General features: G+C 48.5%; 8 protein-coding genes across 8 annotated transcripts; 2 read left to right on the top strand and 6 right to left on the bottom strand.

Annotated features, from left to right (window-relative positions):
- Nucleotides 1-4,212: 4,212 nt before the first annotated feature.
- Nucleotides 4,213-6,175, bottom strand: K444DRAFT_666864 (uncharacterized protein). Its single transcript, XM_024887234.1, has 2 exons — nucleotides 4,633-6,175; nucleotides 4,213-4,579 (listed from the first exon to the last, which is right to left on the bottom strand). The coding sequence occupies exons 1-2, from the start codon at nucleotides 5,780-5,782 to the stop codon at nucleotides 4,467-4,469; spliced, it is 1,263 nt and encodes a 420-aa protein (XP_024731820.1). The 5' UTR covers nucleotides 5,783-6,175; the 3' UTR covers nucleotides 4,213-4,466.
- Nucleotides 6,176-9,918: 3,743 nt separating this feature from the next.
- Nucleotides 9,919-10,908, bottom strand: K444DRAFT_93465 (GMC oxidoreductase). The gene has a single exon (XM_024888818.1). The coding sequence runs from the start codon at nucleotides 10,806-10,808 to the stop codon at nucleotides 10,119-10,121; it is 690 nt and encodes a 229-aa protein (XP_024731819.1). The 5' UTR covers nucleotides 10,809-10,908; the 3' UTR covers nucleotides 9,919-10,118.
- On the bottom strand, nucleotides 10,599-11,274 carry K444DRAFT_617362 (uncharacterized protein). The gene has a single exon (XM_024881110.1). It carries the CDS (start codon nucleotides 11,169-11,171, stop codon nucleotides 10,995-10,997), a length of 177 nt encoding a protein of 58 aa, XP_024731818.1. The 5' UTR covers nucleotides 11,172-11,274; the 3' UTR covers nucleotides 10,599-10,994.
- A 732-nt stretch (nucleotides 11,275-12,006) lies between these two features.
- Nucleotides 12,007-13,027, bottom strand: K444DRAFT_537974 (uncharacterized protein; the record flags this gene model as incomplete). Its single annotated transcript, XM_024875509.1, has 3 exons — nucleotides 12,007-12,424; nucleotides 12,544-12,813; nucleotides 12,864-13,027. 3 exons carry the CDS (start codon nucleotides 13,025-13,027, stop codon nucleotides 12,007-12,009), a joined length of 852 nt encoding a protein of 283 aa, XP_024731817.1.
- Nucleotides 13,028-13,627: 600 nt separating this feature from the next.
- Nucleotides 13,628-14,437, top strand: K444DRAFT_617360 (uncharacterized protein). Its single transcript, XM_024881109.1, has one exon. The coding sequence runs from the start codon at nucleotides 13,875-13,877 to the stop codon at nucleotides 14,115-14,117; it is 243 nt and encodes an 80-aa protein (XP_024731816.1). The 5' UTR covers nucleotides 13,628-13,874; the 3' UTR covers nucleotides 14,118-14,437.
- A 592-nt stretch (nucleotides 14,438-15,029) lies between these two features.
- K444DRAFT_633804 (uncharacterized protein) lies at nucleotides 15,030-16,031 on the bottom strand (the record flags this gene model as incomplete). Its single annotated transcript, XM_024883662.1, has 1 exon — nucleotides 15,030-16,031. The coding sequence occupies one exon, from the start codon at nucleotides 16,029-16,031 to the stop codon at nucleotides 15,030-15,032; it is 1,002 nt and encodes a 333-aa protein (XP_024731815.1).
- A 1,113-nt stretch (nucleotides 16,032-17,144) lies between these two features.
- On the top strand, nucleotides 17,145-17,779 carry K444DRAFT_617358 (uncharacterized protein; the record flags this gene model as incomplete). Its single annotated transcript, XM_024881108.1, has 2 exons — nucleotides 17,145-17,339; nucleotides 17,413-17,779. Coding segments are annotated over exons 1-2 (361 nt in total), but the record flags the coding sequence as incomplete, so codon positions are not given.
- A 1,259-nt stretch (nucleotides 17,780-19,038) lies between these two features.
- K444DRAFT_666859 (uncharacterized protein) lies at nucleotides 19,039-20,506 on the bottom strand (the record flags this gene model as incomplete). The annotated part of the gene is made up of 3 exons (XM_024887233.1): nucleotides 19,039-20,114; nucleotides 20,166-20,247; nucleotides 20,390-20,506. 3 exons carry the CDS (start codon nucleotides 20,504-20,506, stop codon nucleotides 19,039-19,041), a joined length of 1,275 nt encoding a protein of 424 aa, XP_024731813.1.
- Between the last annotated feature and the right edge of the window lie 894 nt (nucleotides 20,507-21,400).

The raw sequence follows: 21,400 nt of genomic DNA, 5'->3' as shown, positions 1-21,400 counted from the left end.
CAAGGCTTCTTCTTCAGACTTACTGCAATGATTCCTTTCTGGCTAGCTCTCATTGCTCATGTGTTTTTGTTTCATATCGCATTTGGCTACAATTGCTCTTCTGAATCAACGAATCGACGAAAGACTTTATCAACTTAATCAACTCGCCTCCAACGCAACTCCCGTTCCCCTCACACCACCTTGCGACCTACTCTTTTTCTCAAAAGAGATTAACTCTTTACTGCCTGTTTTTCATCTGTTGAAATTTAATGAACTATGCTGTTAATTTCCGACTCGCGCACTTCTTTATTCGCCTCTCCTTTGTCTTACAAAGTTCGTGGCAATATGCAATATAATGCCCTTTACTTATTCAAGAAAAGCTCAGCGGAGCCTCTCTTCACTATAAAATCATTTGCATTTTCCAACTGTTTCTGTTGCATGTCGTATCCTGGGTGCATTTGCTTCTACGGATACAAAACGGAGGCGAACGTCGAGTCAAGTCGATTATTCGACGAATCTCTTCGGTTCAACTGAACACTACCTATATCTCCTCAATTTATGACATTCCAAAATAGAACTTAAAAGATTCTGGGTCTTTATATAGTACTTGAATAGCAAGACGAGTATTTGCTTTGAAGTAGTTGGGGTCTATTCGGCTTCGTCCATCATTGCCGTTTCATCGACTTGACTTCGCTCATCTTTTGAATTCGTATGACCCGAATCACCTTCAAGATGCGATGTGCAACAAAAACGCGTGATTTCCCCATCTAGGCCGAGAGTGAATACTGAAAGGGGTTGCAAACTTCTTGAAAGATGAAAGGTGAAGTAAAGGGGGCGGGGTAAATAAGCGAGGACTTCCTCGACTTCCTCTAATTTCAATTGTTGCTCAGGGCATTATGTACAGTCTTCCCCTAAGAAATCGTACCTCTTTTCTATATTATAAAATCATTTATATAAACTTTTCCCTTCTATATTTCGATGCAATTAATCTGCTTTCCTTTGCCTCCTTCTGGAAAAGAGTTTGTACCCGGAATCTGGGCTGAGACCTTCGATAGGCTGAAATGCGTGAGAATGGTTCGCGGGCTTGGTTCATGTTAGCAACCAGGGTAATAACATATCTCGCCAACCATGGGTTGAGAAGGAGTTATGGAGCATGTCCTCAGGGTGCAGTGTCGGTCAAGGTATGCAACGCCGTTGTAGGGCTAAAACGGGGTCACCGTCTTGGCATCTAAGACACTGCTTGTTCAACTCGCAGCCCAAATTACAGCTTCATCTTCATCAATCTTGTGAATACACAGGAATGGCTCTCCGGAACTCAAAGCGATCTTTTGCCTGAACCTTTACTACACCGAATTGCGGCCAGTTCCAGCTACTTGCACCGTGGAATGTGTTCGCGACGAAGCTTGCTTTCGCGTCTGGTCGACATTTTGTACATTTATGATCGAGGCCAAGGATGCCAGGGATATGACAAATGATGGAACAGAGTGGCGTGATCCACGATGTGCTCTCCAGCTCTCGATGAGATCGCCCGCAACTGGGAAACATGTGCTGGAAAACTCAAAACTTCCAACCCCGTGCATTTGCAAGGAGTTGCAAGAAAGACGCCTTGCGAGGGCTCATTCCCTGCAGTTGAAAAGCTCTATTGAAAAAATGAAAAAATGAAAAAAAGAAATGGGCAACTGGTTTCGGGGGGTGACTTGGGCGACCGAGATGGTGCCAGGTGTCGACGTTTCTTCCCCAGTGAGACGGCGACGGCCCATCCAGTACTCGCATTGCGACATGTATCTAACGCTTTAGAAGTAGACCACTAATATAAATTCTCGTACAGGATTCGACACCAAGCCACCGAGTCAAGCGTGGCCGGCAAAACCAGTTAGAGACATAAAGTACTCGACATCATGGAATCTCTCATCCGTCTGAGCATCCTTCCCACCTGGCTCTTCTCAACGGAAACACAGTTAGATGTTCCGAACTCCGAGATGCCGCTCCATTAGAGATGATACGAACACTTTGTGAATCGGAAGCAAGATTTGTGGAAGAAGCGACACGGCAGAGCCACCATGACTTGTTTGTCAGCGCTAAGTCATATGTTAGGATGCTTGCTAGCGAAGAGATCTATGATCGAATGATGAATGCATCTCTACCCCGAAGTCTGCAACAACAGATCACCCGCTACAATCGATCTTTGGAAACGCATGATACTACGTCACTGAGACGAATCGAGGAGAGTGGCACAGACTTATCGTGGATCGGAGACGGTTTCAAGATGAATACCGAGCCCTCCGGCACCTCGAGCAGTGTGTCATCGAGCTGCAACGCGAAGAACGTCTTCACTCTTCGATCCTCGGCGCGCTGAATGTGCAGCTCGACTTGCTAGTCCCTGATTTAAGTGCTCTGAACGGTCTCTTGAAAACCAGGAATGCCGTAGACTTGATCTCCAAGAGCTTTCAACACGGGTTGCGAGAAGTTTGAGAGGCGGACGAATTGCTTCGAGATGCAGAGTGAGGCGTCGAAGTTTGTTTGGAGGTGGCTGATGAGTGTAGGGATGTAGAAGACCGGTAGTTGGTACTGGGCTCAGTGGCCTGGGATCTTCATCAACATCGAAAACATAATACGTTGAGGCGGGAGACTAAATGGATGTTGTGAGCCTTTGCCATTTGGGGAGGTTGAGACTTTCGCGAAACGTCGGAGAGTGATTCCAAGATTGCGTTGTTGCTGGTAGAAATTTGGATTTGATTTTAGTAGAGGGGTTGGTTGTGGGGGGTGAGGGTTGTTTTACAAGAATTGGGGTCAGAGGAGAGGAGATGTTTCTTGGCCAGTGCTGGGTGTTTAGGTTTGGGGGTGGTAGGTTTGGTAATAAAGGCATGGAACGAATGACTTGGGGACTTCTTTCTAGATGGGAGGTGGAGCGTCGGGAATTTGAGGTGGATGGATTCGGCCTCAATTTTGCTATGAGGTCCTTCGAGGCGAGCGAGGCAGATGGAAGGGATAGGTGTCTCTTGTCTCGTGTGCAGTTTTCGTAAAAGTTTTTTTTTGGCTTGGGTAGGGAAGGAGAAACGGCCGAGGAGCGGTGTTGGCGGCATAACGAAGCTCTTCTCCGGAACAGAGAAAGCAGTTGCTTGATGTTTCAGACGGTACAGTACAAAGCATTAACAGCTATAGTAACTTGCATTATTACGCTTCACCTTGGCAAACACATCATAAGCGTCGTCATCTCGCTCCTGAACGCTCAGATCATCAGTATCTTCGTCCCCTAAATATAGACCAGGGTTCCTGTTGACAGCCCTTTTTTCAACCACCAACACGGCACAGAATTGGGCCCCGAGGTACCGAGCCTTCCTTCAGCGGCACTGCCACGGGATATTCATGCCGTTGCTGATTTATTAATAGGATGGCACGGTTAAAAGTGGGTTCTTGACGCCAGTGGTACCTGGGACCCCGGATGAGGACAGCTCACTGGGAGTATTTGAGACCGATAGCCAATGATATCAGTTACCTTTTGAGTTTGATTTCATCTTGAAACTTGGCGGGAAACAAGTCCAAAGTGGAACGGGGCTTCACCATCTGTACTTCCGCAGTCATGCATCCCAACATCGAAGACACAAGTCTTGGCGGGAAACAGGCTAGCCTGCCGCTGACTGATATGGTATTGAGGATTAGATGAAGCTTCATAATCGCTTTTCTGGTTTCATAAGGTTCGTTCATGGTTCCTACCACTGCTTTGGCCGCGTAGTCGTTGGTCAGTCAGGAAATGCAATCTTCAAACCCATTGCAGGTGTGTTCATGTCTGTTGGCAAAAGAACTTTGTCCGTTGGTATATGCTTGCAAAATTCAAAGAATAGATATGTCAGACTCGATCTGCTTTCATTAATTGTGATTGGCGTTGGTGAAAACCGGGGAAGCGATGCGAAATAAGGGGTAAATTGGGCGATTGCCAGCGGGAGTCGCTATTTCTCGCGCCACAGAGACTATTCGACAAAATGGTGCTGGAAATGAGTATATCAAAAGCTCATGTTTGTCATGATTGGCGAGATGAGGAGCAGATCACCAAGAGTTTGATTTTGTCCCTCATCGGCTTTAGGACATCATAATCTCTCGACTCGAACAAAGTAGTCGAACGGGGTGTTGGCATCTTCACCGCTGCAATTTCTTGGCCGGAAACGGTATAATCTGTCAAAATGGAAGCAAAATATTGTTACACCAGGTTTATATGAGATTTACAGACTGGTTGTTGCGGTCGGTCGAGGAATTGCAGACTCAAGATATGTCATTATCGTCCAATAAACTCTCTGGTACAAATCCAACATACAAAAAATCCCAATCTCAAAGCCCCTTGTGCAGCCTCCAAAGCCAAAATCCAGCGCCAAAGTGCATAGCTGCAGACATTTACAAGACAAGATGGGTATCTCAACACAATGAATCTCAAACCACCGACCGCCGCCAGCATCAATTATACCCATCAAACAACCCACCCCAACAAACATAAATCACAATTTTGAGGATATAAATGAGGCCCTTCCTTGGACTTGTGCAAGCCGCATGGCCAGTTCCTGGCTCTGGCCATCGATCGTCCTCAGAGCGCGCTGATAATTCTTCCATTCTACCAACATATCAGCAAAGTCTCCCAGCACATCGTCAACGGAGAAAACTTACTTTCAGACTTGTCCCCGTTCCGCTGCTGAAGTTTACCATCAAGCTCTTGCAGAACTCTCATCGCCTTCCTCTTATCATCTGCCGTCACCCAGTCATAAACCAGCGCCCAATCAGGATGCACATCCACAAACAGAAACGGCTTGTGCTTTCCCTCCTCTGTAGCCCTCTCCCGCACCTTCGCAGCTTCCATCACGAATTTGCCATTTCTATCCAACATCGGCTCACCGTTCTCACCAAGCTTGGGCAAGAGGTTGCTTCGGTAGTAACGACTGGTGATACACGCTACGCTCTCGCGCACCTCGCCCGGGAATTGTTCGTAGAAAAGAGCGTGTACTTGAGGCCAGAAGAGTCCCAAGTCTTGGCGATGATATCGCATCCAGTGGACCTGTTCACCTGTGTAGGGTTTGTTCGAATGAGGCCCAGGGCGATTGCGCTTTGATGGTTTAGTGACGCGGCTGTTGGCTCGCCGAGAGGATGTCGTGACACTCTGGTGGGAGTGGTAGGAGGACGGGTGGGAGATGTGGATATTGTGCACATGAACGGGAGTGTTCCAGTAAGCATCTCGCGCTCGTTCTTCATCACAGCGTTGTCTTGGGGAGAGGGATCCAGCGTGTTCCCAGCTCAGGTGGTGGGGACCTTGTGGCCCAGTCATATAGTTGCTCCGGCGTTCAGGTTGATTGAGACCACGGTGTTGCGGACTAGACGGAGGTGGTGTTGGGTAGCCGTGATATAATGTAGGGGTGAAGGCATGTTGTTGGTAGCACTCAGATTGGGGAGACTGCGGAGGAGACGGATTGCCAGCGCGCAGATGATAGGCAAGTGGGAATTGATGATGGCCTGGCACAGCTGGCTCCAACTCCATGGATGGGAAATAGAACTGTTGTACTCCTCTTTCGCTTTGAGGAGAGTCGATGGAAAATTGGTCGGATCGGGTCTGCTTCTCGATTTTGTGACAGGATACTTCCGACTCGCCCGCCGAGGGGTTCAGCATAGCACGGATGTCCATCGGATTGTTTTTACACAGAGAACTTTGGCTCGGGCTATCGAGAATAGCACTCAGGCTCATTGTAGAATCGCTTTGAGTGTCTTGCGAGTCCACTTCGTCGCCGCGTGAAAGAGATCTGAGCGGTTGAAGTGTTTGGATGAGCATGAGGGTAGATTGATCAAGTCAAATCGATCCCATAAAAGATAGAAGTGTTCGCAATTCACGGAAATTTGACGAGGCTAAAGTGTAGGTGGAGGCTGAGGCAAGAGTAACGAGACAGTCAAGTTGTGTGGGATGGTTTTCGTCTTCGGATGTTGTCGTATTGAAGTAGTGGGGAAGAAAGGGCGGTTGGCTTTAGCAAAGGAACAGGATTCAAACCCCGAAGTCTCAAGCAACTGCAGCCGGCTTCCCCAACATAATATTAAAACTCCTGTGCAAGCAATTCTTCAAGGTGCAGGAATGAGGGAAGTGGGGTCACGGCCGCAGGGGTCTGGCCGATGTGTGGCAGAATAAAAAAGGATGGATATCGTTCGAGTCTCATTCGACCAAACGTTCCAGAGCTCTGGTTTACATATTGATCTTCAACATTACGATATCACTTTTGTCTAGAAAGGGTCAGCTTGGCATGGATCAGTGGATTGCCTGCTCGCTTCTTTCCGAGGGAGGATGGGACGTGATTGGGAGCCCGGCAATGCCTTTTGCGGCAGGCTTGAGCCAATAACATTGAAGGAAATGTGGCCATTTCGAAGTGGGGTTCCGGACCCAACAAGTTTCAGCTGCAACTCCCGCACCAAAGCTAGATTGTCACCGAGCTATACGTGGCCCAATTGTTATTAAAAGGCTTCATAGGCTCGCCTAGAAAATAAATCTAAACGCCATTCGCAGGTCATTCAGAAGTCCTTCACCTAAATCCCTCTTTTTCACATGTTCGTCAGCTTCCAAACCGAGGCTTTCCGGGGTCGTCGAGGGTGCTCATGCTGTGTTCACACACCGTGCACTCAATCCTTTCTTCATGTAACACTTGACAACCTTGAAAGTTGGTACTAGGTCGAGGGAAGGATCCCATAGGCCCAACCGAATACTCGGGATGGAGAAAACGGCACGATGAGAACCCATGCCACGTCAAAGTTCGGTCAGCTGATTTGCAAGCAAATCAGCTTCCTTACAAACAGCCATTGTTTCAAGGGGAGGTTATGACCAGGGAGAAATACAACCTAGCTTTCCCGTCTTGCCCAATAAGTGTGCGACACGGCACGACTTGGATTTCTGCAGCTTCGCCTTACGTTGGGGGTCCCGGCGCTTAACGAAGGTATTTAAGAACTTGAAACGAATCAAAAGATTTCGAGGTGGCAGTGGCGCCTATCTTGCTTCTTTAATTCAACGGCGAGGTAGCGTAGCACGATGTTGATCTCACCTCACGGAGGTTGGTTCTAAAGAGCCAAAAGCATAGTCTGTTGCTAAAAATACACTAACCTGTCAGTTTCTAAAGTTTCATGTTGGTTGGTTTGGCCGCAGAAATCGCCCTGGGCAGGCGAAAAACACCATCCCAAACACTTCGCGACTACAGGCGAACCTGCGCAGATGTGCCATAAAACTGGAGTCTATCATGCCACCTGAAGACACTTGCATCTGAACTGCTGAAGAGAGAGCATGCCGGCTGTCACGGGAACTAGCAAGCGCTTTTACCGAACTCCCACACGGGAGGTAAGACAATTGTACACAGACTTTGCCGAATGAGGAGCAACTCATACACGGAAAGGAGGCAAGGAGAACGTCTCACTAAAGGTATCAGAAAGACACATTTCATTGTATATCTGAAAGCTCGCAAAGAATATCGCAGATGTTCAGCCGCGTGCGCCCTCGACAAGGCTGCAGATTCCAACAAACAGGATAGGCAATCAGCGAAGACCCTGAATTCATGAAGAGGATGACTCGTTACATCGCCATGAGGACACTCCCCGTCTATGTGCTGAAAGGAAGCTGTATCGAACCTTATAGACACGCAGTGCACCCCACGCTTTGATGTCCTAGGGCGGAAGTGGGGGAGCAACTGAATCTAGATCTGGGGTCCCGCGTTGAAAACCTGGTTTCGATCATCCGCTGAAGATGCTTTTTCAATTGCCGAGACATGTATCGGAAGCTAAAGCCACACCGCTCGTTAGTGCGGAGCTCCATCCGAATTACTGGAGGGTTTGCTTGGCGAGGTTTCAATTTCAAATGTGACCCTCATGCGGAAAGACGTTTTGAGATATAAAAAGGAAAACTCGATCTTTGAATTAGCGGATCGTGTCCTCCTAGACATATGGCTGGGGAAAAGGCAAAGTCACCGCATCGGAAGAGACAACGCAGGCGCCACAAAACACACATGCATAAATTAGGCTATGCACACGATCGCGCCAACTGTCATTAAGTCTGTAATGCCTGCCAAAGACGCCATTCCGCGAGATCTTTCTGTCTTCGACGGGCTTTCCTTGCAGAAGCAGGGACTTTCCACACGTTTTCAATCAAGACCATGGCTGTCAGATTTCACACCCCAGAAGACCTGGAGTAGCACAGGGCGTTTCCCCACGATTTTGCGCAAGATCAAGGATTGCTGAATGTGGAAATTAATTTAATGCTAACTTCCGAAAGCCGACTGCGGTGTGCTGATGATGCAGTGTCTTCACAAGCATAATGCGAGAATGGCATCAGCAACTCCAAGTCAAAGCCTGTTTATTTCTCGATTTTAAGTCACTCTGACCATAATTCACGCCACCTTGAGTTCCTGCCAAGTGCCAAACAATATCATGCCCGGAAATAACTCAGGTAGCGGAGATCCTGAGTCAGGTTGAGATCTGTGGGGTTGGTGACCCGTCAGGAGAGTTCCCGGCCTTATTGCGATGCCGAAGGTCATAAGTCCAGATGAAAGTCGTGCCATTCATGCACGCAGAAATTCTCGGATCTAAAGTTTTCCAGGATCTGAGAGAGAAATTCGAGAGCTCATAAACTGGCTTGTAGAGAGGGCTGCCATGAGTGGTTCATTTACTAGCTGCAGAATATGCAAGGAGGGTCTCTGTGGCTGAAGTCTCACTGGATCGTGGGGAATGGTGGCTTCAAAGTCTGGCAATACCCCCCTCCCCCCCCCCAAAAACTTTCAACACTTTAATAACGAGAACTTGTGATACGCGGCATCTTGCCTAAACGTTGAAATTCAAGGATTCCACTAGCTACGGATGGTGGTCATGTCTGAAGCAAAGTCATAGCAATGATGTCAGCGACGGAATTTACTGAAGGCAAGAATTTGGTTGCAGTTGGCGGCTCGGACATAGGTCCTAGAGAAAAGGACGTAAGAAGCATTAAAACTGAGGATCTCCTCCTGCTTTCTGCATGAAATCATGCAGAAGTCGGCTACTGCTGCGGTTGAGCTGATTATCCCTTTCATGCCGCCAGATCCAGATGACATTATGACGCAGATTTCCAAAGGGGTGAAGGACCACCGGAAATGCAGCCACGGAGGAATGTGCACGCCAAAGAGGTGTCAAGTTATCCTCGGTCAGGAAAAGGGAGAAGGTGGGGCCTCTCGACTGTGCCCGTTTTTTGCTGGAATCTGAACTCTTCAGGCGCTGAGAGATACTTCGCAAACCAACTGGATGAGCCCGTGCCTCCATTCTGCTTGGACCGTATAGTAATCAAACTCAGAACGTCGTGAATATTGTTTGCAATAACTTCAATAATTTATCGCTTTAGAGATATCGTGACGTAGTCACACCAAAGAATTAGCAAACAGATCTTCTCGTACCTCTACTTATGGACTGATCTAAAGAGCAGATGACAGTTCCAGCCTAATATTGTCGGGTGTCTGTGCCCGACTTTGCTTAAAAAGTTCATAATATCCTCACGAAATCTTTTAGAAATGTTACCAAACAAAGTGCATCTTATATAATAAAGTCTTCCGCCTATAACTTCTTGAACTTGCACCATTTGCTAGGTATCCGCAATTCAGCTGTTGGAGAAATTTTGTGTTTGGTCAAGTTCACTCGCCAGACTCGCTTAAATTTTGACCCCCTATCTCGCTTAGGGAGTAAATATTTACCCCGCCCCCACCCCCCACCAGCCATCTAAAAATGCGACCACTTTCGACAGCCATTGCGATCGCCCACGGTAGCAAAATCTGCTTACGATAAGATTGTAGCCATCGATTTTTCCAACCATCATAAAGCAGGACGGCTCCCACCACACAATTCCCCACGAAACTCCAACGAAACTCGCGGAGCAAAATCAACCCATCAGATCATCATCATCAAGCACGCAACACATGACGTGCCTCCAGACTCCCTTCAAACAACTGCTTCAACTCCAGGTGATCATTAATCTGCCGGTTCTTCCACAACCAACAGCCAATCTCCTTCTCCCAGCCGAGAAACTCAGCGCAGTGGTTGCTGAGGATCCGGTTTCGTGGTTGTGTAAAGGATTAGCTGTGCAGCGAGGTACAGAAGATTGCTTGCGAGACGCGTGAATGTCGTTACGTCGATGCGGTACGAGGGCCCGAAGAAGATATGGTCTTACGTCCCTGCCCTACGCCTATGAGGTCTACTACCACTGCGATGGTGTACTTCGCCAATTGCTCCGAGGGTGCAATTCCAGACACCATGAGGAGTTGAAGTGATTGGAAGGTTCCTGCCCAGACTGTGGTTTCTTTGTTTGCTGTCAAGGTGTAGGAAATGGCGTCTGACTCTACGACAACACCTGTGCCTTTCTTGTTCGAGGCGACGAGAATCTTCTTTGCCATGGTATGGGAGAAGACTTTGAGGTTTGTTAATTTCTGTCTAACGGCTTCGCGGAGGAAGGATGTTTGGAAAGTATCTCTTGACTCGCCGCTTCGCCGGATTGTGGAGGAACAGTATTGAGCTCCGAGGAGGGACCCGCAGTTGGAATCTGGGACGGTGGGAACGCCGATCTCGTTCAAACCGCCTTCCATGTAGCTGCTGAAGGATTGCCCTGTGTTTATTTGCATATGATACCTGAATAGGGCCTCCGGAAGCACTGGAAGCGCCAGCATTTTATTCTGCACTCGCCTTCGCAGCTCATCACGGGTTGATTTGGGGGTAGTGAACTGTATGCTCTGTTTGAATACGGTAAGACGTTGTCGAAAGTGTACCGACAGCATCTGCCCATTACCACCTCCGCCAACAATTATAACCACTAGGATCATAAGACTCACATTCTGGAGCGAGCCGACGCTTGGTCTCTGCTAAACCATGAAGTTCCGTGCCGAACTATTCAGTGAGTGAAGTCCTTGGGGTTGACTTGCCCATGCTTACCTTCCACCAAGACATTTTACTCTCGTGTAAGCTCTCGCAATAGAATTCGACGCCGGATCAGTAGCAGTGTAGAATCCTCAACAAACCGTCGCTAGACGCCCCTTCGTCCCTTCACACAGATTAGACTCTCCCCATGAATACCGTGGGCGGGACCCACTGGGCATACCAACGAATGTGACATCCCCAGCTGCCGTTGTGGAAAGCACGGGAGCAGCAACCTGATACAAACTCCGCGCTTCGATCACAACATCCATAACAGCTTTATTTTCAGTAAGCCGTTGGCAGGGCGAGGCCTGCAGTACCGTCTCCGGGAGCAATGTAGTCGAAGGACTGCTGGACACCGAGTGTACCTGTGAGGCTTGCGAGGAAGCCATCAAGCTGTCTCTTATCTTGCTGGACCGGAGAGGCAGCGACCAATGTCAAAGAAGTGAGAAAAGATATAATGACGGGAAGGGGAAAATGGAACAGTGCGGAATACCAGAGAAACTAAGGAGACACCTCCGCATCATAACTCTCTCCTGCCTTGTGAAGCTGTGTACCCTAGTCTGTGACTCTTGCATGACGATCTTATGTACGGTAATCTAACGGTGTTGGACTCATTAAGTTGACGATCTATTGCACACTCGAAAGAACTCAGCCGTGCAAAGTATACGGGGAGGCTGCACTAAACCTCGCCAACCTTCTCTACTGGAACACAGCGAGCCTTCGAATTTCTTTCACGCAGCACTGGCCAGACTAGGAGACGGGTACCTGTTTAGCGTCCACGCACGTTCGGGTTTTCAGTATCCCCGAATACGACAAGAAAAGCTCAGCTTGGAAGCAGATGCAGAGATGGGGATCTCCTTCGGCATCCCTGGACACCTCTCTGTCTTGGTCATGCGAACACTCACTGCGTTTGCTCTCATCTCCTGAACTGCATGTGCACTCTTCGGGGATCAATCTGACCACTTCCACAAATGTAGACTCCTAACTTTACTCGCGACCACTCAACTGAAGCCCTGTCCAACCCCCAGCGTTGGCTTCACATCCACGAATGTGCACTCATTGTTTTGTTCCAACAGCATTAATTCCTAGCACACTTCCTCCCACCTAAAAATTCCTGGCTGGCTCAGGCGCGCCCTGCCCAACTCGCCCATTATAAGCACCCTGCTCCATCGCACTCCCATTCCAGCCTCTCTGCCTACTGTCCTGCTCCATCGCAGTCGCCATCTCCAACTCCGTCTCCTTACTCGCATAATGCCTCGTCCTCACAGCAGGAATAAAATCAATCGCAAAACTCCACACGTAAAACGCATATATGAGCGCAATAACCCACTCACACACCGCAGCCGCATTATAGTGGTCCTTATCGCCGAGGACGCCGAACGCGATCGCGAGGCCGAGCTCGATGAAGATGAAGGTGAGTTTGATCCAGAAGGAGATGCGCAGGATGCGGTGCTGGCGGTGGTGGATGCCGAGACGCTGGTACTCCCAGCAGATGAAGATTGCGGAGATGATGTAGCCGGCACTTTGGGAGGTTGGTTAGTGAAGTGAAGTGAAGTGAAGTGAAGTGAAGTGAAGTGAAGTGAAGTGAAGGGGAAGGAGAGGGAAGAGAAGGGTAAGGAGGGGAGAAGGGGAGAAGCATACATGAAGATTACTAGGCAGGCGTCGTGGGCTTTGTTGTGGTGGAGATCATTGAGACAGGTTAGGAGGATGAGGCCGATGGCTCCGACCATTGCAGCGATTATGGCGCAAATCGAGAGTCCTTTTTGAAGCGAGGAGGTGTTTGGTGCAAGCTTGCCGCGGTGTCGAAGCCAGCGTTCGGCGATGAAGACGATATCGAAGGATACAACTGACACTGTGCCCATAGCTATGAATAGAGGTTGAAGGCTATGGGCGCCGACGTCTGAGATGTATCTACATGGTTTATGAGCAACTTGGGATCAAGAAGGGGAATGAATACCTACGCAATGGTTTGATTTCGTCTCATTGGCGCAAGGTATGGGGACCCTTCTTCGACCGTCCACCATAAAAGCATTCCCAGAAGCATAGCCAGCCATACGCAGCCAGAAAATAAGGGAATGATAACATAGATCAAGGACCCCCAAGAATGGGCATGAGGGGCGGGCATATTGGCTGGACTCGGATGTCGAGGAAAAAGAAGTCAGGGGGCAAACCGGGGTCAGGAAAAGAATGGGTTGGCCAACCCACGAGCAGCGGAGAACGCAAGAGGGATTAGAATTATTGAGAACTAGGAAAAGAATAAGGGAAGGAAAGAAAGAAAAGTGAAGAAAAAATAAAGTCGACCCAGACATCATCGAAACACTAGTTGTACTCTACGTCATCCGAGCGATCCGAGCTATTCCCTCGATTAGCTAAAATCGCATCGGACTTTGGAAACCTAATTCCGATCACAAGAACATGAAATTATTTCTGCCGGAAGAAGTTCGTGCTGCATTAGAGTATTTTTGAGCTTGCAGACGTGGAAGAGAGTTCTACGAGGAGGGTTGACTCGATGTTGTCAGATCCCGGGAGTCGATCGTCAGCACGTGACCGAGACCCACCCCCTCTTTGCGCATCCGCATCGGGAAACCTGTGAAATAGTTTTTGTCGTACGGATACGGGTGCGGGTACTAGGGAGCTTAGCTTACTCAGCAGCCCCTTTATTTACCTAGATCCAGAGGCTCCCTCAGAGCTTCTTTTAATCAGACAACCATTTATGCAAATCACTGTTCTCTGCTCTTTGCAATAGTTTTTCATATAGGACTTCACTACTTAAAAGTTTGTTGAAAACCCGCATAGGTGTCATTTGACTTCCTCCTTCCTGCACTCTAAAATACTTGTCATTCCTCATCTCAACTCGCTTGGCACAAAGCTCAACAAACACCGCACCCTATCTCTTGCCTTTCGATCAAAATCAAGGCAAATTCAGCACCCACCATGTCTAATCTAGCACCCAAAATACTCATCATTCCAACATGAATTTTGACCTGGTCCTAGCACATCCCGCGTTATCTGGAACGCAGTGGCAGGGTTGCGATACCAGGCCGTGGAGCCGTGTCTCTAGTGAACTTGGTGTTGAGGGCATAGATGTATCGCTGCAGGCAGTCGATGGTGGCGTTGCCGTCGTTGTCGGCGAACATGCTCCTTGGGTATCAGTGTGTTATTGGACTATCATAGCAATTGCTGGATTAAGCAATGTACTGTACGGAAAGAGGTAGGGAGGTGGGGGTTTGGGTTAAGAGAAAAAGGTCTAAGATACTGTAGAGTGGAACATAAGAGGAGGAAAGTGGTACAGTTGCTGTTGAAGGTTACGGCGCCGTTATCGATGGCGATGGAAAATTGGACCTGGTTGCTGCTCTCGATGACGCGAAAGTTTTGGAGGCAGCAGAGGGCCGGGGCGATAGAAATGAAGGGGAAGAGGGCAGTGAGTCCATGGTGGAAATGGACACGAGGGTGAATTGCTATGAGTAAGAGAAGCAGCGAGTTGTATCACGACCCGTGGCTGGTGTTCTGGATGCAGAATCAGCTGTATTGGGTGTGTAATGTACGTCTAAAGAAGGAAGAAGGAGCGGGGAGCTCGAGATCTAAGATACAGGGTGTCGCGCTAAGCTAAGTCACGTGCGACACAACAAGTTGGGAGATGCTTGGCGGAACGGGGTTATTAAAGTGAGTGAGGTTACTTTCTGGGCCTATGAGAATAGCGGATGGTGGTCCTTATGTATATTCTTCGGCTGGAGGGAAGATTGGAAGGAAAAACTACGCAACTCCTTTTGGAAGGAGGGACATTCCGGCTTGCGTGACTTCTCTCCTATGCCGAAGGTTGAGAAATGCTTTTCGCTACCGAACTGACATTGATGGCGTGTCGACATCGAAGCTTATATTTATTGCAAAGGCCACGGTCAAAAGTCCGAGTAAGATAGGAACATGCGCAATAAACAATATAATTGGCCAACCGGTAAGAAACTCGAAGATGTTTGAAATCTGACTACAGGAATCTTACCCAAACTCTTGACTGCGATCGGGGGAGTAGGAAATGTAGAATGCTGAGCCTTAGCAATACTTCACAGGGGACCGTGCCTTGCTCGCAGTCGCAAGCTTTTGACCAGAATCTCCGTACGAAGTACCCTCTCTCATTCCTTTAAGTTGTCCTCTACTCCCCCAGAACTGTGATGAAACGCAATTGACCCACTGACACTCTCTTCTCCCCCCAGTGACCCTCGCGTCCCACGACGCAAATCCAACTCGACCAACCACGGTGCATTCGTGGGCTTGTACTTCAGATTCACAATTGACGCGTTGACCATCAACGTCTCCTTACCAAATTTCACCGGCAATTTGCTGGGTCCTGGATAAGCATTTGGCATTGAAGTCTGATTTTCAATCGCATCCGCTCCTATCTTCGTCTTGTCATCTTTCCAGGTGACCATTTTAGCTCCACAAGCCTCATGAATGAGCCCAAAGCAATGGAGCAGAGGCCGTGCACGGCTGACCGCGCGCATCAACGCTCTGCATCCAACGCTCGTACCGTTGTAAGTCCAGTCGAGGATATCTTCGGGCGGCCCATGTGTCATCATAATGTCGATCCCGGGGAAATCGGGGACGGGATTCTTCGCAATGCATTTGACATCCGATGCAACGTGCTGGGCCGGATTAAATCGATCTTCATTGCGCTCGTAAGGGAAGCCCCAATCACAGAACTCAGGCGTATATGGAGACGTGTAGATCGTGAACTTGGCGCCGTTCTTGAGCGTGAAAGTGTTGAGGCCCTCCTCCAGGTAGATGACACCGGCTGCCTTCGCCAATGGACCTTTCATGACCTCAATCGCCTTCTTGTGTCCGTCTGGATCTTCGTGCTCTTCGTCAAGGTGAGCGCCGAAATATCGTTTGTCGAGGTCGAGGTCGCGGTTCCCGGCGATGACGAGCTTCAGTTCAGCATCGATGTTGCCCAGCACTCTGAGGAGACTCTTGTATGCAGGGACTCCTCCGACCGAGGTTAAGTCGCCGCAATGGAGGAGGACATCTGCTTTTGGAAGTGGGTGTCGAAGGGGTTCATTGACTTTCTCCGTATCGCCAAAGGCGAAATTGTGGGTATCCGAGAGGATCAGGAATTTCGTGGGTATCGTGGATGTCATGTTGTAATGTTTGAAAGTGAAGTGTGGGTAATGCCGTGTTCTGTTGGTGAAAGACGAACGGAGAGAGAAAAAGGGTCTCCTATATAATTCCACAGTGGGATATTTGGAAACTACCTGGGTCCTAAATCAGTTTGTGAATCACGGAATCGCCGAGGAATGACATTACCAGTTGATCCGAGTTTCAAGAATCGAGTATGTGGTTGGTTCGGTGGAGTATTCTGTTTGTGTGGAAGACGAAGGGAAACAAAAGCTGTCGTGCACTGCTCCTTCCTTCTTTGTTCGAGTTCTGCTCACGTGCCACTCAAGTGAAAATAGGAAAGACAGGTCTTGGAGTGTAAGGTATATGCTCAATCTGAGGCTGTACTTCCAATGCCTCTCTCAGCCCCGAATAAGATGTTCTATGGAAGACTCAAGAAAGCATAAGACGGGGTTCTAGCACGTGACCCACTCCTTTCCTCTTTGAGGAGCGCACTGCGCATTAAACCCTTGGCCTTCTGCAATCTCTTCACGCGTTCCTATTTGAGCCCTAGCTTAAAATTGCGCGCAATCCGAGCCAGCTGCACCGGTCGAGACGCTTCGAGGCTTTGAGGTTCTGAAGAGAGGAAGGAAGTTGAGTGTCGTCCAATATCTTCATTGGCAGGGCGAAATCCGATCCCAAGTTCAACTGAGAGCCGGGGTCGAAGGCAATGATCAGACTTGCTCTCGGCCCTTCTTCCTCCATTCTCAATTCGCAGGCACAATGAGCACGCACATCTCCCAGTCCTTCATCGCACAAGTAGCGGCTGTCGTTTTCTCAACTCTACATGCGGCGTTCGAGTCGTCCGACAATCCCGTGGAATTCTCGACGCGTGTGTCCAACATCGAAGGACTGCTTGCAGGCGCGAAGGACTTGAGCTCCTCCAGAAGACTCACGCTCGCATCGATGTGTCAATGAAACGAGCAAGTGCTCGCAGCTTTCAGGCAACAGCGACGCGTATTGGTGATATTTTCCATTTGTTGCCAAGGAGCCTTATGGTATGGCCTCTCAAGCGAAAATTCAAATCCCTGTGACGTCGCCATCGTCATCGCAGGCTCGGATTAAAGTTCTGCCACAGCGTCATCTCATTCGTTTCATCTGTTTATAATTCCCCGCATTTCCTCGTACTTGGTATTCAAACATTGTACCTGATCAACCTCAAACATATCAAATCAAACGTCCAGTTCCTCGTCTGTCAACAAGAGCCAAAATGTACATCCCATCCCCACAAGCAATCCTTACAGCCGGCCTCGTCGCCACTGGCTGCATGAGCCCCAAGACCTCGATGAAACGTATGTCTGATTCTCCCTCCCATCCCACTTCCCCTCCCCCCATCTATTCTTGCTAAACGGCCGGATAATGTAGCATCCGAAGTCGCCTCCGGCTCCATTATGGACTTCGCAGTCGAGAAGTGCGTTGACGCGGACGGCAACCAGCGGTGCAGCAAGCCCTTCCTGGTCGAGAAAGCCACCTGCTATAATATTGAGTGGAGCACGGAGGGTACTCTGAGCCATACGACGGTGGAGGTTAAAGATGCGGGGAGTGGCGAGATGGTGTTTTATCGGGATACGAATGGGGAGTGGACTCCGGATAAGAGCGAGGTGAGTTTCATTTGGAGGGGAGGGCGAAGAGTGAGGGGATTGAGTTAATGAGTTGACTGATAGTTGGTTTACATGGATTTCAAGCCGAAGGTCTGGAAAACTGGTAACGATACCGTTAATTATAAGGTCACTACTTGCAAGTAAACACACGGGATAAACGGCCAAGGGTTCAAGGCGCGAGGCAGGGGTTTGCATACAAGAACTACAGAAAATAACTGGAAACTGCGTAATGAGGGCAAGGGTACAGTACAAAATAAAATAAAATGGTCTTCCCTTCGCAATTCTTCTCGTTCATTCCCACTCTCACACCACACTCCCAACCTTCTTCCCCCAATTTCCCATTATCGCAAAGCTCCTTGCAACCCCCAGAATATCTTCTCAAACTCTTCCTTCCTATGCTGCGCATCTTCTAAATTAGGTTTAACATTCACCGTCCTCTGATCCAGCATCATTAAATTCCACAACAGTCCACAATCCGTCCTGCTCTCTTAGTTAAGTTTAACATATCTTATGAAAAGACTTATTTTAATCACGTGCTGAGTATTCCAGAGTATTCATGAATATAATTATAGCCTATTTTATTTAATTACCTAATCTCACTACTTGGATTCTATTTAAGCTGTTCATGAATATTCTAGACTAATTCTTCTCACACTGGACCGTAGAAGCTATCCCTGCTGTTTGCATGCTTGCAACTTGTTACATAGTGGTATATGTCAACTAATCATGTGCACTTGGTCGGCTATGAAACTGTGACGGTTTGTATAGGACGTTGGTAGGCATTACGACAAAGCATATTGGAGGGGTTTACTCGCAAGGCTGGGAGAAGGAAGGCGGGCTCAAAATGTGTCACCCTGACTCGACACGGACACTGTAAAAGCCCAAGGTATTGGGCCGCACTGTAACGAGTAAAAATATCTCCTATAATCCTCAAGGTACGAAGGCGGGCGAAGCAGGGATAAAAATTAAATTCTTTGCAAGCTGGGTATAATAGAGAATGGATTTCGTGTCCCTTAATTGTGGCGTCTCCTTACTAACAATAATTTTCAAGGCTACTGGTGTGGTTTCTCGCAGCCAAGCAAGGCTGCGACCAAAAAAGGTCGGCACCCTTGGATTTCCTATTTTTACCGCTACAAGTGCTCTGTCAGACTGTCACCAGCTTGAGATGCTGTTCTGTAAGTTGCAACGGATTATATTTGCGCCATATCAATAAGGGAATTAACTAAGAATATAGAAATAAACTTCATAAGATTGACAAAATAACTCCTCTATACGCCGCATAATTTCATCTCCAATAACCGATAAAGACAAGATAAACAAATATAAGCTCCTAGACTCCTCAACACACTCACACAAAAACACCTCACCTCTTCAACTTAGCGCAAGCATCTCAACCCCGCTTCTGTCTAGCCTCCCCAATACGCCTCTCAATATCCTCCCTCTCGCTCTCCAATTGCTGCAACTCCTTCATGCGCTCCGCTTCCTGCCGCCCCGCAGCCATGTGGGCCACAATCTCACCTGGATCATCTGAGTTGCCGAAGCCGACTCTGGCAAAGGGATCGCGGTCGTTCCTCTCGACCTGTCTGGAGGAACTGCTGGATGTTGGCAGAGGAGAGGAGACATTTCTTTGGTTTTGCGGGAGTCCGTGAGGTGGTTGTGGTTGCTCTAGTTCGGCGCGAGATTGACCCAGTGTTCCAGCTGAAAGTTCCAAGTGTTGATCGGGATACGGTGGAGGTGATTGGCGAGCGACCCCGACGTCTTGCTCTCGGACGGGAGCCGAAACGACTCGCCGTGTGGGAGTTGGTGACTCGGGATCGTTCCGCGGACGGTTGTAATTTGAGATATGTCTTCTTTCACCCGAGGCGTTTAGTCCGTCTTCTCCACCGGATGGAGAAGCTGTGGGTTGGTTGTTTGGAGGAGTGACAGCGTCTTCGCTCCATGTAGGTGATGCTTGATTTAGCGTTGGGTTGACTTCTTGTGTACGGAACAAGAGCTTCTTGATGGGAGTGACTACTGTAGCAGAGTGGGAGTGTAGTTCCTGTCGTATTGGGGTTGAGTAGTTCTGATACTTGGATTTGTACCGTGTTGGGGTGGTGTCTGTTGACATTGTACGGGGAGAATGATCCCCCCTGCGGGCTTTGTCCCTCCTGTTTCGCAACAAGAGCCCAATACATGTGCCAACCACAAAGACTATAACTGGTATGACGACTGCGAGGGCCACTTTAACGGCGGTTGGAAGTCCGCCTGAGCCCGGGGATGAAGTGTCTCCGGGGTTGGTACCGGGGTTCTCAGATCCATTGAGGAGAGGGTCGTCAGATGAGACCCATGAGGCGTTGGCACCTTTGATGCTAAATAGAAGACTCCAGTTGGGTACTTGGTCGTCGAGGTCGGTAATCTTGAGGGAATTTTGATCCACAGGTACGTTTTCGTTTGGGGTCCAGTCAAACGAGTTACCTTTTATGTCCTCTGAGTATCTTTGTCAGTACATAAATCCTTACATAGGAAGTGTAAACTCACTAGCGATTACCTCCACCGGGATTAAATTATATCGGGGCCCATGCACGAGTTCCAGACTCACGTCGTTCTTGTTACCAGTCCACTAAATGCGCACGTGTCAGAGAAAGCTCCGATGGATTGCAGTCTATTCTTTCGCCATACGAAAAACCTCATATTCCAAATTGAACAGAAGTGCAGCATAACCGGGCGAAAGATCGAGAGGGGAGTTATAGAGATCGACTGACTGTGATGTGGAAGCTTTTGCCAACTTCGATAGTGTTAAACTGACTGTTCGTAAAATTGGCCATCCCATGGACGGCAACGAAGAAGATAGCCGCAATGACCAGTTTAGAGATGAACATATTGTAAGTCTAGAATTATCTGTTAGCATACAATAAACTCAAAACATCTCTGAAGTCTCAACGTGAGGCAATCACGATATATGGGGCAAGGCTATACCTACCAAGCCTTGCAGTCGTATTTGCTATTAGCTACCCTGAAGTTCTAGAGAGCTTTGAACCTGTATGTTAGTAAAGCCTGTGACAAACAAAACGAAAGGAGATAGAGAAAAAAATTCGAGAAAGAGATCGGCGGCAGTCTAGCATTATATCTCCAGAGCCTTTTCGTTAGGGTGGTTATATCCGCAATGGCTGACGCCCTGAAACGTTGATTTTGAGAAGCCATAATCGTGGCTGAAATGGGGTTTTTTGATTAGTTTCTTGAACCTTGAGAACCCTTTCGCCTCCTCTGCAGGCCAGAGAGGAGTGCTTCCTGACCTTCCCTCTCGACGTATCGTCACCCTCCCAAAGTAATAATATCTGGGATTGATTGGGGCTCAAGATTCCAGATGTATATTCGAGAGAGTTGCTGCTATAGCTTTATGCACCTGCGGATCCTATTTCAGGAAGCTGAATTAACCACCCCAAATTGCAGAGGATGAAGCCAGGCACTATTCCAAGAAGTGGTTCTGCAGATACGACTGCGGATGGAAGGATGAAAACCCAACCTGGTCAGTATGAGTAGGAATGTTCTGCCTCGGGCACTGAGATTTTCCGGAGATGCGTGCGGAGGCAGCTTCTATCAGTCCAAGCCACTTGCAACTATTCATATTTTTCAGTCCAAAACCCAACAAAAACTTGCTCTCAACAAAATTCTTAGACTTCTTAGAACTTTGAACTTGGCAAGAGAATACCAATAAGACAAACTTTCCAATTGCGACGGACCAACTGCGCTCAGAGATCACCGTCCGGGCCCCG

This window comes from Hyaloscypha bicolor (genome assembly GCF_002865645.1).
Source record: "Hyaloscypha bicolor E unplaced genomic scaffold K444scaffold_126, whole genome shotgun sequence".
In the NCBI taxonomy this organism is placed as follows: Eukaryota; Fungi; Ascomycota; class Leotiomycetes; order Helotiales; family Hyaloscyphaceae; genus Hyaloscypha; species Hyaloscypha bicolor.
The sequence above is the reverse complement of the archived record's forward strand: the minus strand, read 5'-3'. Positions and strand labels throughout refer to the sequence as shown.